Source organism: Carcharodon carcharias, chromosome 2 (genome assembly GCF_017639515.1).
Source record: "Carcharodon carcharias isolate sCarCar2 chromosome 2, sCarCar2.pri, whole genome shotgun sequence".
NCBI lineage: Eukaryota > Metazoa > Chordata > Chondrichthyes > Lamniformes > Lamnidae > Carcharodon > Carcharodon carcharias.
In genome coordinates this window covers 132,537,758-132,555,540 of record NC_054468.1, presented here as the reverse complement: position 1 = coordinate 132,555,540, position 17,783 = coordinate 132,537,758, and the positions used below count along the sequence as shown (strand labels likewise).

The 17,783-nt window shown below is 42.1% G+C and overlaps 1 protein-coding gene across 1 annotated transcript in view; it reads right to left on the bottom strand.

The window, feature by feature from the left end:
- The window catches only part of entpd6 (ectonucleoside triphosphate diphosphohydrolase 6), a 58,631-nt gene that overhangs the window by 10,442 nt on the left and 30,406 nt on the right, over positions 1-17,783 (bottom strand). Inside the window, exons 8-11 of the mRNA XM_041183033.1 lie at positions 10,020-10,099; positions 7,352-7,416; positions 2,196-2,297; positions 999-1,139 (exon numbers count right to left, since the gene is read on the bottom strand). Of these exons, the coding sequence (XP_041038967.1) occupies positions 999-1,139; positions 2,196-2,297; positions 7,352-7,416; positions 10,020-10,099 (388 nt within the window). The remainder of the gene's footprint in view (positions 1-998; positions 1,140-2,195; positions 2,298-7,351; positions 7,417-10,019; positions 10,100-17,783) is intronic.

Sequence of the window (17,783 nt, the reverse complement as noted above, 5' to 3'; positions counted from 1 at the left end):
TACCCAAATCGATTCTATATCTTGATCTTGAGAACTAAGGTCATCTCCTGCTATTGTACAAATGTCATCCTTAACAGAGCTACCGCACCACATTTTCCTGGCTTTCTGTCTTTTCAAATCATTCCAAAGGTCCCAGCCTTGGTCACCTTGCAGCCACATCTCTGTAATGGCTATCAAGTCACACATATTTATTTCTATTTGAGCTGTCAATTCATCTGTTTTTTTTTTTACAAATGCTACATGCATTCAGATGCAGAGCCTATAGTTCTGTCTTTTTACTGTTTTTACCAACTCTGGCCTTATCTGCTGGCACAATCTTAAGTTTGAATGCTCTGTCTTTTCCTGCCATGCTCTGATCATTACCCTTATTGCTATCTCACTCTACTGCTACCTTACTTTATTGCCCTGGCCTTTCCCTTTAATCTACCATATGTTACCTCATGTGGTCCCTCCCCACTACTATTTAGTTTAAAGCCCTCCCTAATGCCTTAATTATATAATTCACCAGAACACTGGTCTCAGTACTGTTCAAGTGAAGACCAATGGTACAGTCCCCACTTTCCCCAGTACAGGTTCCAGTGCCCCATGAATCAAAACCCATCTTCCCTCACCACTTTTGAGCCATGCATTCAACTCGCGAATCCTATTTACCCAACACCAGTTTGTCCCCCAACTGGCTTGAGCTACAAAGTTTTGAGAAGGGTGGAGAGTATATATAATGTGATACAACATCACAAAATGTGGGTCAGGCTGGGTGGACCACAATCATTATTTCCTGTCTGTCAATGTCCATATTTTAAATTTGTGCCCCCTCACAACCCATCAGGAGGAGGTGGGGGGGGGGGGGGGGGGGGGGGGGGGGGGAGGCGCGCGCGGTGATTAATATCAACCCCCAAATCAACTCTACTGTGACTCTTTACTACCCCCCCACTGGATGGTGACTTTACTCACATTAGATCATCAAGGCAACTGAACTGTAATTAGTCCCAAACACTTACCAATAAGTCCAACATCAACTGCTCTGTCATAGTAGTAGGAGAATGCATAAAATGACAAGTTTCCCACTTCTTCAGGTTTATGCACTTTTGTATAGAGTATTTTTTCTATCCTTGCATAACAGGAATCATACAGAGGTTCTCCTAGAACATAAGCAGATAGAAAAAAAGAGCTCATCAGCTGCAGATTCTCACACAAAACTAAGAATGAAAGAATACCTCCAGTTACGCAGTTTAACACTGGTGTAGCAAAAACTGAAAATCAAATGTTTCAACCTGGAGAAACCACTTAATAGCAGAATAACAGATGTCAGACTGGAGCAGGAGAAAAGAATAAATCACATTCACTATCCTCAGGAAAATCAGAAATTTGGCTGCAAAATGGTTAATATGTCCCAAATTACAAGAGATGTAAAATTCAGATTAGTAACACTTTGTCTATTAGCCAGTCTAATTAACATTTTATTATGAACAGTTTGTGAAAAGGACGTTTGTGCCTGAGATTCACTTATTATTAAACACAGTGCAAGTCTAGGAGTCCAAACAGAAGGATGTGATTGGTATTCTATTCACAACAATCAAGTATATTTGCTTTAATGGCTGAGTACAATCAACCCTGGCATGACTGTCAGATGAACTGCTGAGCAACACCAACATTTGTGCTCAGAGAGGGGAAAAAAATCAATACAACTTAACTTTGCTTCTGTGCTCCTACCAATCAACTGCACCATAACAATTATGGGCGCAATTCTTTGGCCCAATGATGACCCTTCCTCATACATGGGTGGTGGGGGGGCCTCCAAATGTGGGTTATAAGGATAATCACAGGATGGAAAAAAAATTGATCGCCAATTAATGAAGGCATAACTGAGAGTGAGACACATTAAGTAATCTCTTGTTGCATTCACAAGTATGTAGGAATACGAGTAAGCCATTCAGTACCTTGAGCCTATTCAGCCATTCAATGAGATCACAGCTAGCCTATTTCTTAGCTTAACTTACTCACCTTGGTTCATGATTTGGGGAAAGTGTAGGAGAGTGGGACTAATTTAACAGCTCTTAAAAAGAGCTGGCACAGGCACAATGAGCCAAGTGGTCTTTCCATGCTCTAAACTTCTGTAATAATTCACTATTTGTTATTTACCACTGTGTCAGGAGGTTGACAGGTTAAAAGTGAATGCCATTTAAACAGGCTGTTACCTGCTTTCTGTCCTTTAATGTTGTAAACAATTTCAGCATGCTTCCACTCCGCTTTGTAGCCTGGTGATAAGCAAGAGCTTATTAGCTCTTGTCCTTCCTCAACTGTGAGTGAACAATAAAAGGACAGCATAATTACAAAATCAGAATGATAGAACTGAACTGCTCTTTTTCCTGAGACCATTTTAAAATTAAAATAATTGTTAAATCGTTCTAGAATGAAGATATCTTATTCCTTTAATTTCTCCAGACTTATTCTTTATTCAATCTGTCCATTAAGACGAGTCAGGATGGTTAAATAAAAATACAAAGATCTACAGATTTGGACACTTCTATAGAACACTATTCTAATTCCCTAACAAGCTATCCTTAGCAAACTTAATGTAGACAAGTAAGATAACTACTCAAGGAGGTTAGCATTCCAAGCAGCACTGTTTTTTGCTAGTTTTAAAAGAATTTCCCTTCCAATAGCTGTTCCAAGTTGTGGGCTAAGGTGGATGTAGAGATGTACCACTGAGCGGTTTCTTTAGTTGAACAACGAATTTTATCTAGAGGTGTTAGATTAGCTGCCTGCCTCCAGCAAGGCGAGAATACAATCCCGACACTAGGAAAACGCCACCCCTTGTGAGATTCCCCGCACTCGGTGTTGATTGGCTGTTCTGACCACGTGACCCTGACTCAATAAGGCTGGCCTTAAAGCAACAAACACCTGCCCGCATTTCAAAAATCTCATTTCAAAATTTAACTTGATTTCTTTTAGCCAATCACAACCCAGAAGGCTTGGTCCTTCTTCAGTCACTATTATTACTGGGAGCTGGGCTGACTGATGCCCATATCTCACAGGTACCATGGCAGTGCCTTTCACTTTTATGGCTTCTCCTATGTAAGTCTTCAACTGGGAAGAAATTCTCTCCAGGCTGAAGGGTTGGGTACCTTTTCTCAGGTACTGAAATATGCACTCATCCATCACTGTAACTGATGCCCCTGTATCCACCTCCTTAACTAATGGCTTCCCGTCTACCTTGAGTGTGACAATAATAGGGTCTGCCTTAACAGCTTTAAGAGTAAAAAGAGTGAATGTCAGAATCAGTTATTTCAGGCTCTTTCATATTCTGTATTTCTAACATCTGTGCTGGCTGGTTATTTGCAGTCTGGACTTAGCTCTACACTGCTTAATTAAATGTCATCTTTTGCAACAGTAATAGCACTCGGCTTCCTTAAATCTATATGTTTTAGGAGTGTGGTTACCCCCACATCGGTAACACTACAACTTCTGGATCGCTGTCCAATTTCCTCCGGTATATTTTTTTGATTTCTGGGTGGCTGGGAATGATTCCTGCCGAGTGGCTGCTTCAGCAGTTTGGGCACCTTGCCTGGCTGCAGGTTCCCTACCTGGTGAATGGTGCCATTTTGCAAGCTCTGTAGCTCCTGCAAATCTTTTTTTAGCACTTTCCATGGCTGTTGTTATCTCCCTTGCTCGTTTAAAATTTATATCAACTTCTGCCAGCAATTGACATTCTGAATGGCGTGTTGCGCACGCCACAAACTAACCAATCCCGTAGCATGTCGTTCAAGGTTGCTCCAAAATCTCAATGCTCTGACAATTGCTTCAACTTAGCAATATAAGTCGCGATTGAATTGCCTGGGGCCCTCACACTCGTATTAAATTTGAATCTTTGTATAATAACTGATGGTTTGGGCCGAAAATGGCCCTTCACTAAATCCATGAGCTCACCGGACAATGTGGAGTCGGTTGCACCTGGGGCTGTGAGACTGCAAATAAGATTTTAGGTTTGGCTCCCACAGATGCTCAAGAGAACTGCTTTGCGCTTTGCCTCCTCCCCTATTTCGCTGGCCTGAAAATAAAACCTGAGGTGCTCGATGTATTAACTCCAGTCCTCCGGGAGGAGTCAAATGGGTCGATCCTCCCAAAGAGAGGCATCCTCGTGAGTATATATTTTCATCCTTTCTTTCCTTCTTTAAAAAAAGACACTCACAGTTGTAGGGTGAGAGGCAGTGCCAGGATCATTTATCCTCATCGCCAGATGTAGAGATGTACTACTGAAAGACTTCTTTAGTTGAACAACAAACTTTATTTACAGAGCTGCTGGATTAGCTGCATGCCTCTAGCAAAGCTACTGTACACTCTCTAGAATAGGAAAACTCCACTCCTTATAAGATTCCCTGCACTCGGTGTTGATTGGCTGTTCTGACCACGTGACTGTTACTCAGTAAGGCTGCCCTTAAAGCAACAACACCACAGTGGAAAAATTAATAGGGAACAGCTAACTTGAATACAAATCCTGTTATATTATATTCAGAAGAATAATCTGACCTACAATCATACAACGTTGCCAATCTTTTGTATGTCATGCCTTGTCTTAATTTCATGCACAATCTATCCTTGCTACTTGAAAAGCTGAATACTGCAGATATTGGAAATCTGAAATAAAAACATGGAATGCTGGAAATACTCAGCAGGTCAAGCAGCATCTATTGGGAGAGAAACAGTTAATTTTTCAGGTTGATAGCCTTTCATCAGATCTGGGAAAAAGTGAGAGATATAATAGGATTTGAGCAAAGGGTGGATGGAACAAGGACAAAAGGAATGTCTGTGATAGGTAGAAGATAGGAGAGACTGAATGACAGAACAGTTAGTTCCCAAAGGGAATGGTGAAGGCGCAAGAAAGAAACAAAAGGTGTGCTCTAAATCACCTATCAAAAGATGAGGTGCTGTTCCTCAAGCTTATGTTGAGCTCCACTGGAACAGTGAAGCAGACCAAGGGCAGAGATGTCAGCATGAGAGCCAGGTGGAGAATTAAAAAGACAGGCTGCCTAATGAAGATATTAAAGGGTACATATAAAATTGCATGTTTTAGGATCTACTGACACAGGGAGGGAAGATTGAGGCATAGTGGCAATGTCACTGGATTTATAATGCAGAGGCCAAAGCTCCGGGGATATGAGCTCAAATCCCACCATGGCAGCTGGTGGAATTTAAATTCAATTAATAAATCTGAAATTGAGAGCTAGTCTCACTAATAGTAACCATGAAACTATCGTTGATTGAAGTAAAAACCCACTGGTCCTTTAGGGAAGGAAATCTGCCATCCTACAGGAAACTCCAGATTCCCAGTAATGTGATTGACCCTTAGCTGCCCTCTGAAATAGCCTAACAAGTCATTCAGTTCAAGTGCAATTAGGGATGGGCAACAAATGCTGGCCTTGCCAGTGATGCTCACATTCCATGAAAGAATACATTTTTAAAAAGAAGTTGATAGCCAGAAATGGAGACAGAGGAGTCAAAGAAGGGAAGGAAGAGTCGGAGATGGACCGTGTGAAACTGAGAGAAGGATAGAAATTGGAAGCAAAGGGCGAGAACAGGAAGTGGCACCAGTACAGTCATCGATGTACCAGAAAAAGAGTTGAGGGAGGGGATCTGAGTAGTACTGGAACAAGGAGTGTTCCACTTATCCTACAAAAAGGCAGGCATTGCTAGGATGCATATGGATACCCATGGCAACATATTTTTATTTGGAGGGAGAGATGAATTAAAGGAGAAATTGTTCAATGAAAGAACAAGTTCAGCCAGGCAAAGAAGAGTGGTGGTCAATGGAAACTAGTTGGGCATCTATTGAAGGAAGAAGTGGACAGCCCTTAGACAGTCCTGGTGGGGGTTGGAGGTGTAAAGAGATTGGACATCCATGATGAAGAGGAGACGGTTAGGTCCAGCAAACTAGAAACCTTAAAGTGAAGGAGGATATCAAAAGAGTCACATATGTAGGTGGGGAGAGACTGGACAAGGGGAGAAAAAAATGGAGTCAAGGTAGGAAGGAAACAGTTCAATTGGGCAGGGACAGAATGAAATGGTAGGGCTACTAGGCCAGTCCTGTTTATGGATCTTGGGAAGGAGGTAGAGGCCTGTCATTTTAATTCTCCACCTTGCTCTCACACTGGCACCTCTGTCCTTGGCCTGCTGCACTAACCCAGTGAACCTGAACATTAGCTTGAGGAACAGCACCTCATCTTTTAGTTAGGCAATTTACAGTCTCCCAGACTCAATGATGACTTCAACAATTTCAGACCATAAACCCCCACTCATTTGTTTCCTTTTCTTTGCAAGTTTCGGTTTTTCTCTTATTTTTGCTTACAGACAGCAGCACAACTGCCCTATGTACATCTTTTGTTTCTTTTTTGCCTTATCACCATTCCCTCTGACCCTGTAAGATTAAGTCTTTTGTCATTCAATCTCTCCTGTCTTCCACCCTCTCATAGACCTTCCTTTGTCCTTGTCCAACCCATCCCTTGCTCAAACCACACTATATCCCTAACTTTTCCCAGTTCTGATGAAAGGTCATCAACCTGAAACTTTAACTCTATTTCTCCCTCCACAGATGCTGCCTGACCTGTTGATTATTTCCAGCATTTTCTATTCTTGACATGAACCAGAGGCAAAAATGGCACCTCAAGTACAAATAATACAATCTATTTCCATTGTTTTCGTGACTGCGACTTTATAATACAGAACCCTATCATTAAAGAGGTCTGCAAGTACAGCTGGCCTTCACTATTGACAAATTGCCCATTTACACCATGGGGCTGGTATAGCAGTAAATAAACTGTACATGTACAAGGTTTGTACACTGATCACAAATGTAATTTAAAAGCAACTTTTAAAACAATTCATTCTCAGAATATGAGCATTGCTGGCAAGACTAGCATCCATTGCCCATTCCTCATCATTCCAGAGAAGGTGGTGGTGGGTTACCTTCTCGAAACACTGCAGTCTGACTGCTAAAAGTACTCCGACAGTGCTGTTAGATGAGGAATTCTAGGACTTTGACTCAGCAATGATAAAGGAACAGCAATATATGTTCAAGTCGAAATGGTACTTGACATGGAGGTGGTGAGGTGCCCACGAGTCAATGTAAATGTGCAAACTTTATACATTATTTCAGTCCTTCCATAATGTTGGGAAGGGAAGAAGAGGAGAAGACGACTGCATCTGATTGATTGGGGGAGAGGGAACGTTACTTAGCTTTGCAGCTTCCAGCGCTCCCACTAAAGAAATACAGCAGTCTTAAGTAGTCTCACTCTTTGGCAGGTGACTGGGTATGCTTCTTGAAGTAGAAGAAATTATGACCATTATGCTAACTTACGTGGACTACCTTCAGTTCCTCCTAAAATTGCCAGTCTCGCTGACATCAAACCGAATCCTAGGTAACTGAAAATTGAAAGCAATATTAGTGAAATGTAGGAGGCTGAATTGGTCACTGAAATAAAAACCAGATATCCTTACATTAATAATAGGGTCTAACGAATCATGGAGCTTGGATGAATTCTATAGATTTAAACAAATGACAATCATATGAAGTTGGACTGCGCTCTGAAGTTGTCAGTCCAAAGGAAGAGTGAGTATATAAATTGGAAACTAAACTATTTAAAAGTAATAGTAGGAAAATCAATTAAAATATGTCTAATGATTACTATCAAGACTATTAAAGTACACAAGAACAGTTAAATCAAAAAGCATAAAATCAAAGTTTTACAATGAAGGAGACAACCATTTTGCCCATCACACTTGTGCTGGCTCACTAGAACAGCTACCTACTTCATTCTACTCCCCTACCCTTTCAAATATTAATTCACTTTCCATTTAAAAGCTATTATGGATTCTACTTACACGAAGCACATTACCAGTTGGAAATTAATAAATATTTGAATCTACAAAGGACTTATAGAAGTTTATAAGTTTCCTTCACCTAATAGCTACACAACAAACTGCCTTGGTCTGTGATTCAACAAGCTTAGGGTTCCGCAACCCACCTTTCCTTCCCTTCTTCTCCCTAGGTGCTGTCCACTTTCTTTATGGGATGATCCAGATAGTGGAACAGGCTAACTTTGGCTCTGATGTCCGCCTTACTTTCCAGGACATCGCGGGATCTACAGTGTCTGTCTGGATCCATGTGCTGCGCCTTTTCACCTACTATAGCTGCCTAAATGTAATGTAAGGTATAATATAATACAGTACAGGGACTTCTCTCCTCGTGAATTTTGTTTCTTTTTTTAAACTGAAGATTTCATCTTATTGCAAAAAAGTGTTGAGAATTAAGAATTATTTTTACAAGTAATATATCAAAACTACTGTATGAAAAAAGTATTACGCCTTTACTGATTAAGTGGTTAATTCAATACAGAAAGGAACATGACCAGGATTTCCAGAAATAAAATTCACAAAATTGTCCAATTATTAGTTATTCTACATTTTCAATATTTTAGGCCTGGAACCAAAATTTTAATTAGCATATTGACAAAACTGTTCATTTGATTGACAACCATCCACCACCTTAAATGTTCACTGTCTCGACTATCGGTGCCCGGTGGCTTCAATCTGTACTTTCTACAAGAGACACAGCAACAACTCGCCATGGCTTTGACGCAGCATCTTCCAAACCCACAAACTCTACCACCTGAAAGCACAAGGGCAGTAGATGCATGGTAATTCCATCACTTCCAAGATCCCCTTCCAAGTCTCTCACCATTACCATGTGGACACACATTGTTCTTCATCATTGGTGGGTTAAAATGCTGGCTCTATCTACCCAACAGCATTGCAGCAGCATCTTCAACACAAGGGCTGCAGCAGTTCAAGGATGTAACCTGCCGCCGCCACCATCATCTTCTCAAGATTAACTAGGAATATGCAATAAATGCTGGCCTTGCCAGTGACACCCAATTCCCAAGAAACAATTTTTAAAAATTAATATGCAAATCTTAACACTCAAATGTTACACATTCGATAGAAATCAAATACTATCAATATGGTGCGAAAAATCTCAAAATCATGTGGAACCTTTACTGGCATCTTTTTTGTCAAAAGGAATTTACTCTTTGGATTCCACCTGTGATAAAGTAGAAGCTGGGCCAGGAATGATAGACCAATGATCAAACTTGAATAAATATCAAATATTATGAATCAACTTTGAAAGTACAAGATTCAATAGACATCACCTGGCTCAATATTCTCCACTCCTTAATCTAAACTCAAGCACTTCTATAACATCCAGAGTTGTTACTTAAGGTTAGCTTCTATGGTCAAAGCCCAAAAATTTGTTCTCCATGATGTTTTTAGTTGGTTAGGCTGGCTTCTGAGGAGCTGCCTGGAGAATCTTGCATATATTGAGGCAATTGGCTACGGACAGTTTCTTTGAGCAGCAGCTATGAACAATGTACCTTGACAGGTTCAATGCTGAAAATACACCTTTGCAACTGGCATAAATTGGGAAAAAATGCAAAACGCAAACATGCCAGGGCTGAAATACTTGAGAGTCCACATGTTAACAAAACCTTGTAGAAGGAAAAAAAATGGTTAAAGCCTTTGATGACAAACAGGCTCTGATGTTCAAACAAGTATGCTGAATGGTCAGAGAATCTCCAGCAGAACAATTTCTGATGTGGAAATGTTTACAACAGGACACTCAACAATAATGAATTACTAGGAATTAACTCATAGCAGGATTTGAGTGTTCACATGGTTTTGGGCACACCCTCAACACCATAAAGCTCCACACATCTTTGAACTGCACTGATACTTATTTCATGAAGGAATTATTCATATTTAAACTCTAAAGTGATTTCAAGCCAGAGAAGAACAAATGCAGACTTACAAACTGCACCTGAAATTCTGTGTAATTTTAAAATTGATTTTAATAAGTTAGCCCAGGTTTGTTTTCTAACTGCTTAGATTTAAAGTTTGTTCAGAACACAGCTTTACTTTATGTAATCATGACACTGTCCAGGAGAACCAGAAGGAAAAATTCTACTAACCTGTGTGAGTAGAGTGTGTAAGTGCTATTGAACATCTGAATTGAGGTAATATAGTTAATAGGAGAGGTCTGGAGTGTCATCTGTGGGAAAAGCCAAAAAGTACATTCAAAGTTATTAACGTTCAAAAGGATGACAAAAACAGAAGCACTACCACACAATATCTTGCTGTGGCATTAAATGTACAATATAAAAATCAAACAACTGACCCTTTCAACAACTATGTTTAAAGATATCAAAGGGTATATATAAAATTGCTATCTTAGGGTCTACTGACACAGGATGAGGAGATGGCAGTGCAGTGGTAATGTCACTATTCCAGAGGCTAATGCTCTGGGGGTATGGGTTCAAATCCCACTACAACAGCAGGTGGAATTTAAATTAACAACATCTGGAATTGAAAACTACTCTCAGTAACAGCGACCATGAAACTATCAAAGTAAAAACCCATCTGGTTCACTGATGTCCTTTAGGGAAGGAAATCTGCTGTACTTATCCGGTCTGGCCTACATAGCACCCTATCATGACTATGGGCAGAATCTTCAGTTCAGCGAGTAAAATGACACGCGGTAACGTCAGGCGTGCATCCTGACGTCACTGCACGTCATTCAGATTTTCAGTTCGGTGGGCGGACACCTGAGTCAGCTGCACACTCACTAAGCTGTCAAAGGCCTGTTAACTATCAATTAAGTCAATAAACTGAGCTGCCCATCCAACCCTAAGATTGGCGGGGCAGGCAAAGAGCCCAGGCGGCCTTCGCATTTTTCGTGGAACCTCATCCACGGGCGGGATGAGGTTTCATGAAGGTTTTTAAGCCTTGCAAAAATTTTTAATAAAATTAATAGACATGTCCCAGCTCATGTGACAGTTTCACATTAAGGGACATGTCTTAAATTTTTTTTTCCTTTATTAAATTTTTTTGAACTTCAACTAATCTCCGTGAGGCAGCTCTGTGCCTCGGAGTTTCTGCACTGCGCGAAAGAGCGCAGGCCCCAACTCAGGCAACAACGTGCCCGCCCGCACAGGGAGCACTCAGCGCTTCCAGGTGCACATCACACTGGGCGGGCTTTAATTGGCCAGCCCACATAAAATGGCAGCACACAGCCAATCGCAGGTGGCAATTGGCTGCGCACACACCTGCACCAGCTCCTGCCCAACCACCCCCCGACTGGGAGAAAATTCTCCCCCATGAATTATTTTTGAAGTGTATTTATTTTTGTGCAAACAAACTTAGCAATTTATGCATAGTAGGGAGCCACAAATGAATGAATAACCTGTTAAACTATTTTTGCTGATAACCAGAACTCTCGATTCTTCTTTGAATAATACCATGGGATCTTTTACATCCATCCAAACAGATAGAACCCTGGTTGAACATCTTATGTGCGCCTTCAACAACACAACTATATCACTCAGTGCTGAACTGAGGTGACAGAATAAATTATGTACTCAAGACTTGGAGTAGGTTTTGACCCTCAACCATCTGACTGAGAGTTGGTAGTGTTACCAACTGAGCTAAGTAAACACCTAAATAATGCAAAGAGGTGTTATTCCTAGGAAAGCAAAAAATTGGGAGAGGGGGGAAAACTATTTTCTTTAAGGCAATTACATTAAAATTCTGACTGAGCTGCAATTAAAAAAAAATTATCAGCAAGGTGACAGTGCCAGCTATATCACCTAGCCTTTGTTTTCCGTAATTTTTAACTTTGCAACCTTTAGCATCTAAAGGAAGTGTACATTTAAGGCAGCAGTAAAAAGTGTAAACATGTCAATCTGCAAAATGAAGCTTTGTCAGACTCTGATGTTAACTAATTTGCAAAAGGAAAATTAATGTTTCTTGTTTCCATAAGCATGGTTCCCTTTGAGACCAGTGGGGCCACCAGCTCATAACAGCACTACAAGGCTAGTAACAGCACCCTAGCACACTGCACATTTCTTTGAAGGTGTGCTGAGAATAGGAACTCATTATTCTCATTGTGTGGGAAATCCTGGAAGAGATCCTGCATGCTACCACTCTGCAGTGAAATGCTTCAATGAGCTGCTCCATTGGGCTCTTTCCAATTTCAGTACATTTAACTGGGCAAGTCACTTTAATCGGTTGGGAAAGGCAAATCTTGAGAAATACCAAAAAGCAGACACTTGCTGCATCGGATCTTCTGTTCTTGTGTGAGAACCCTAGCCCAAGATAGCAGAAAAAGTCCCGGTTGGCATGGCAACTGCTGCTGAGTTTCCTGTTTCGGTTTAACTTGGCTCTGCAGAATAATGTGCCAGAGAACAGCCACAAAACAAGCAGAAATTGAACAACTTTTACGTCAATTCAAGGCATCACAATGTGTAAGAAGGAATCCTATGGAATTCCAAAGAATGGTACATAATGCATGAGTTGCAGTGAAAGCAACTCCCACTAAATGGCAATATAGCTGCTGTTGAGATCTTGTGACAAGAATTTTTCTAAGTTTTGAGTAATAAAAAGCTGCAAGTCATTTTAGTAAAATACGGAGTGTATTGTACATTAGATGCACAATCAGATGTATGTTAAATAAAGTTGGCAACTAATAAATTGTGAAACATGAACGTACTCAGTCCTTAGCTACATGTTGCCAGATATCATCAGCACAAACCAGACTGAAACCAATTAAATTCCTCACAAATTCTCAATAATATACCAAGAAGGGATAAGGTTTAATTGTTTTCCCTTTGCAGTGCTTTTTTAAAAATTCTTGTGCTCAGGAAGTTCAATGTTAGGGATTTGATCACCTCCCCATTTTTAACAGCAGCATCAAATAATCCCAGAACAGATAAGGGTAATAAATGATGCAAAGTGTAGCTAGCTCTCTGGACTTTGTCCCATCGATCTGTCTTAAATCTAACTTTAATCAGAACATCTCCCCACTGCATCAGATTGCCCAGAGTCAATTCACAAAGCAACCTAACACACAGCAGAAGGAAACTTTTATTCTGACAATCTTGGTTGGATTTTGAATTTGTTCAGAGGCTAACAGACAGAATACACAAACAACATACCCATCCTCCTATAAAAACAAAAAAACTGCGGATGCTGGAAATCCAAAACAAAAACAGAATTACCTGGAAAAACTCAGCAGGTCTGGCAGCATCGGCGGAGAAGAAAAGAGTTGACGTTTCGAGTCCTCATGACCCTTCGACAGAACTTGAGTTCGAGCCAGGAAAGAGCTGAATTATAAGCTGGTTTAAGGTGTGTGTGTGGGGGGCGGAGAGATAGAGAGACAGAGAGGTGGAGGGGGTTGGTGTGGTTGTAGGGACAAACAAGCAGTGATAGAAGCAGATCATCAAAAGATGTCAACCACAATAGTACAATAGAACACATAGGTGTTAAAGTTAAAGTTGGTGATATTATCTAAACGAATGTGCTAATTAAGAATGGAAGGTGTGGCTATGGGTACCCGCATGGGCCCCAGCTATGCCTGTCTCTTTATGGGGTATGTGGAACATTCCTTGTTGCAGTCCTACTCCGGCCCCCTTCCACAACTCTTTCTCCGGTACATCGATGATTATTTCGGTGCCGCTTCATGCTCTCGTCAGGACTTGGAAAAATTTATTAATTTTGCTTCCAATCTCCACCCCTCCATCATTTTCACGTGGTCCATCTCTGACACTTCCCTTCCCTTCCTTGACCTCTCTGTCTCAATCTCTGGTGATAGACTGTCCACCAATATCCATTACAAACCCACCGACTCCCACAGCTATCTCGACTACAGCTCCTCACACCCCACTTCCTGTAAGGACTCCATCCCATTCTCTCAGTTCCTTCGCCTCCGTCGCATCTGTTCCGATGATGCTACATTCAAAAACAGTTCCTCTGACATGTCCTCCTTCTTCCTTAACCGAGGTTTTCCACCCACGGTCGTTGACAGGGCCCTCAACCGTGTCCGGCCCATCTCCCGCGCATCCGCCCTCACTCCTTCTCCTCCCTCCCAGAAACATGATAGGGTCCCCCTTGTCCTCACTTATCACCCCACCAGCCTCCGCATTCAAAGGATCATCCTCCGCCATTTCCGCCAACTCCAGCATGATGCCACTACCAAACACATCTTCCCTTCACCCCCCTTATCGGCATTCCGTAGGGATCGCTCCCTCCGGGACACCCTGGTCCACTCCTCCATCACCCCCTACTCCTCAACCCCCTCCTTTGGCACAACCCCATGCCCACGCAAAAGATGCAACACCTGCCCCTTCACTTCCTCTCTCCTCACCGTCCAAGGACCCAAACACTCCTTTCAAGTGAAGCAGCATTTCACTTGCATTTCCCCCAACTTAGTCTACTGCATTCGTTGCTCCCAATGTGGTCTCCTCTACATTGGAGAGACCAAACGTAAACTGGGCGACCGCTTTGCAGAACACCTGCGGTCTGTCCGCAAGAATGACCCAAACCTCCCTGTCGCTTGCCATTTTAACACTCCACCCTGCTCTCTTGCCCACATGTCTGTCCTTGGCTTGCTGCATTGTTCCAGTGAAGCCCAACGCAAACTGGAGGAACAACACCTCATCTTCCGACTAGGGACTTTACAGCCTTCCGGACTGAATATTGAATTCAACAACTTTAGGTCGTGAGCTCCCTCCCCCATCCCCACCCCCTTTCTGTTTCCCCCTTCTTTTTTTTTCAATAAATTATAAAGATTTTCCTTTTCCCACCTATTTCCATTATATAAAAAAAAACCCACTAGAGCTATACCTTGAGTGCCCTACCATCCATTCTTAATTAGCACATTCGTTTAGATAATATCACCAACTTTAACTTTAACACCTATGTGTTCTATTGTACTATTGTCGTTGACATCTTTTGATGATCTGCTTCTATCACTGCTTGTTTGTCCCTACAACCACACCAACCCCCTCCACCTCTCTGTCTCTCTATCTCTCCGCCCCCCACACACACACCTTAAACCAGCTTATATTTCAGCTCTTTCCTGGACTCGAGCTCAAGTTCTGTCGAAGGGTCATGAGGACTTGAAACGTCAACTCTTTTCTTCTCCGCCGATGCTGCCAGACCTGCTGAGTTTTTCCAGGTAATTCTGTTTTTGTTTTGGATACCCATCCTCCTACATATGCAGGCTAACAACAGGATTCAGTTCTGGCTTGTAGCAGGAGGCTATGCCACCACCATCTAAACCCATTAACTTCATTATTAGCTTGAACCACAGCTAGGCCTCAATTATTCTTTGTACCATTCATTGTTGTTTAGGTGAAATTTAAATTGGGGTGAAATAAAACGTGAAAGGTTACATGACAAAACCACGTGGGTAAGGTAACTGGTCATAATAAGAATATGGGAGCAGAGTAGCCCATTCAGCCCCTTGAGCCTGTTCTGCCAATCACTTATATCGTGGTTGATCTGCACCTCAATTCCATTTACCCCTCCATCTTTGTTCCATATCTCTCAACATATCTAACAAAGATCTATCAGTCAGTTTTGAAAATCTCAATGGACCCAGCATCCACAGCTTTTTTCTTCAGGAGAGGGGGAGGCGGGAGGGGAGAGGAAGAGTTTCAGATTCCCAGTGCCTCTTGTGTGAAAACAGCTCCTTGTTTCACTCCTGAAACCTAGCTCTAATTTTAAGGGTGCGTATCCTTGTTCTGAATTCCCCCACGTGGTATCTCCCTTATCGAATCCTTTTATCATTTTCAACATCTCAGCTAGATCACTCCTTATCCATCCCTCTCCCTGGCAAAGGTCTGAGGCTGAATCAGACCATTCAGAACTCTGGTGTCATATTTTACATTGTTATAACTGGTCTATAGAATGGATAAGGATGAGCTTCCAACACATATCTGCTCCATCACTAAGACTGCCCAGTTCCACCTCTAACATCACCTGGCTCCACCCCGCTTCAGTTCATGTGCTGCTGAAAGCCTCATCCACAGCTTTGCTATCACTAGACTATTCAAGTATTCTCCTGGGCAGCTTCTATCTTCCACCCATAAGCTCATCTAAAATTCTGCCCTCTCCTATCTTGCACCAAGTTCCATTCACCTCTCAACTCTGCGCTCGCTGAACTATACTGGCTCCTGGTACACCAATGACTCAATATTAAAATTCTCAGCCTTGTTTCAAAACGGTCCAAGGACTTTCCCCTCCCTCATTTCTGTAACCTTCTCCAACCTTACCAGCCCTTAGATTTCTGCACTTCACCAATTCTGGCCTCTTGCACAGCCCTGATTTTAATCACAGAATCACACAGTGCAGAAGAGGCCCTTTGGCCCATCGAGTCTGCACTGACATGTGAGAAACACCAGAACTACCTACCTAATCCCATTTACCAGCGCTTGGCTCTTGAATGTTATGACGTGCCAAGTACTCATCCAGGTACTTTTTAAAGGATGTGAGGCAATCCACCTCCACCACCCTCCCAGGTAGCACATTCCAGACCGTCACCACCCTCTGGATAAAAAAGTTTTTCCTCACATCCCCCCTAAACTCCTGCCCCTCACCTTGAGCTTGTGTCTCCTTGTGACTGACCCTTCAACTAAGGGGAACAGCTGCTTCCTATCCACCCTTTCCATGCCCCTCATAATCTTTTACACCTCGATCAAGTCGCTCCTCAGTCTTCTCTGCTCCAACAAAAGCAATCCAAGTCTATCCAAACCTCTCTTCGTAACTTAAACGTTTCATCCCAGGCAACATCCTGGTGAATCTCCTCTGCACCCCATCCAGTGCAGTCACATCCTTCCTATAATGTGGCGACCAGAACTACACACAGTACTCCAGCTGTGGCCTCACCAAGGTTTTATACAACTCCAACATGACCTCCCTACTTTTGTAATCTATGCCTCGATTGATAAAGGCAAGTGTCCCATATGCCGTTTTCACCACCCCGCTAACATGCCTCTCCGCCTTCAGAGATCTATGAACACACACGCCAAGGTCCCTTTGTTCCTCAGAACTTCCTAGCGTCATGCCGTTCATTGAATACTTCCTTGTCAAATTACTTCTTCCAAAGTGTATCACCTCACACTTTTCAGGGTTAAATTCCACCTGCCACTTATCTGCCCATTTGACCATCCCGTCAATATCTTCCTGTAGCCCAAGACACTCAACCTCACTGCTAACCACCCAGACAATCTTTGCGTCATCCGCAAACTTACTAATCCTACCCCTACGTAGTCATCTATGTCATTTATATAAATGACGAGTAATAAGGGACCCAGCACAGATCCCTGTGGTATGTCACTGGACACTGGCTTCTGGTCACTAAAGCAGCCTTGTCATCACCCTCTGTCTCCTACAACTAAGCCAATTTTGAATCCACCTTATCAAATTACCCTGTATCCCATGTGTATTTGCCTTCTTTATAAGTCTCCCACATGGGACCTTGTCAAAGGCTTTGCTGAAATCCACATAAACTACATCAACAACACTACCCTCATCTACACACCTGGTCACCTCCTAAAAAAATTCAATCAAATTTGTTAGGCATGACCTCCCTCTGACAAAGCCATGCTGACTATCCCTGATCAAACCTTGCCTCTCCAAGTGGAAATAGATTCTCTTCTTCAGAATTTTCTCCAATAGTTTCCCTACCACTGATGTGCAGCTCACAGGTCTGTAGTTCCCTGGCTTACAGTTTTGATAGAAAAGTGCTTAGAATTCAGTAGGTAAAATGCCATGTAATTAAAACTAAATGTGACTTTTTTAGTCATTGTAAATCAATGGCCTTAATTGTAAATGGATGTAACTATGGCAGTTGATTCCCCAACACGCTAGAACCCCAAGTAATAAAGGCAAAATTT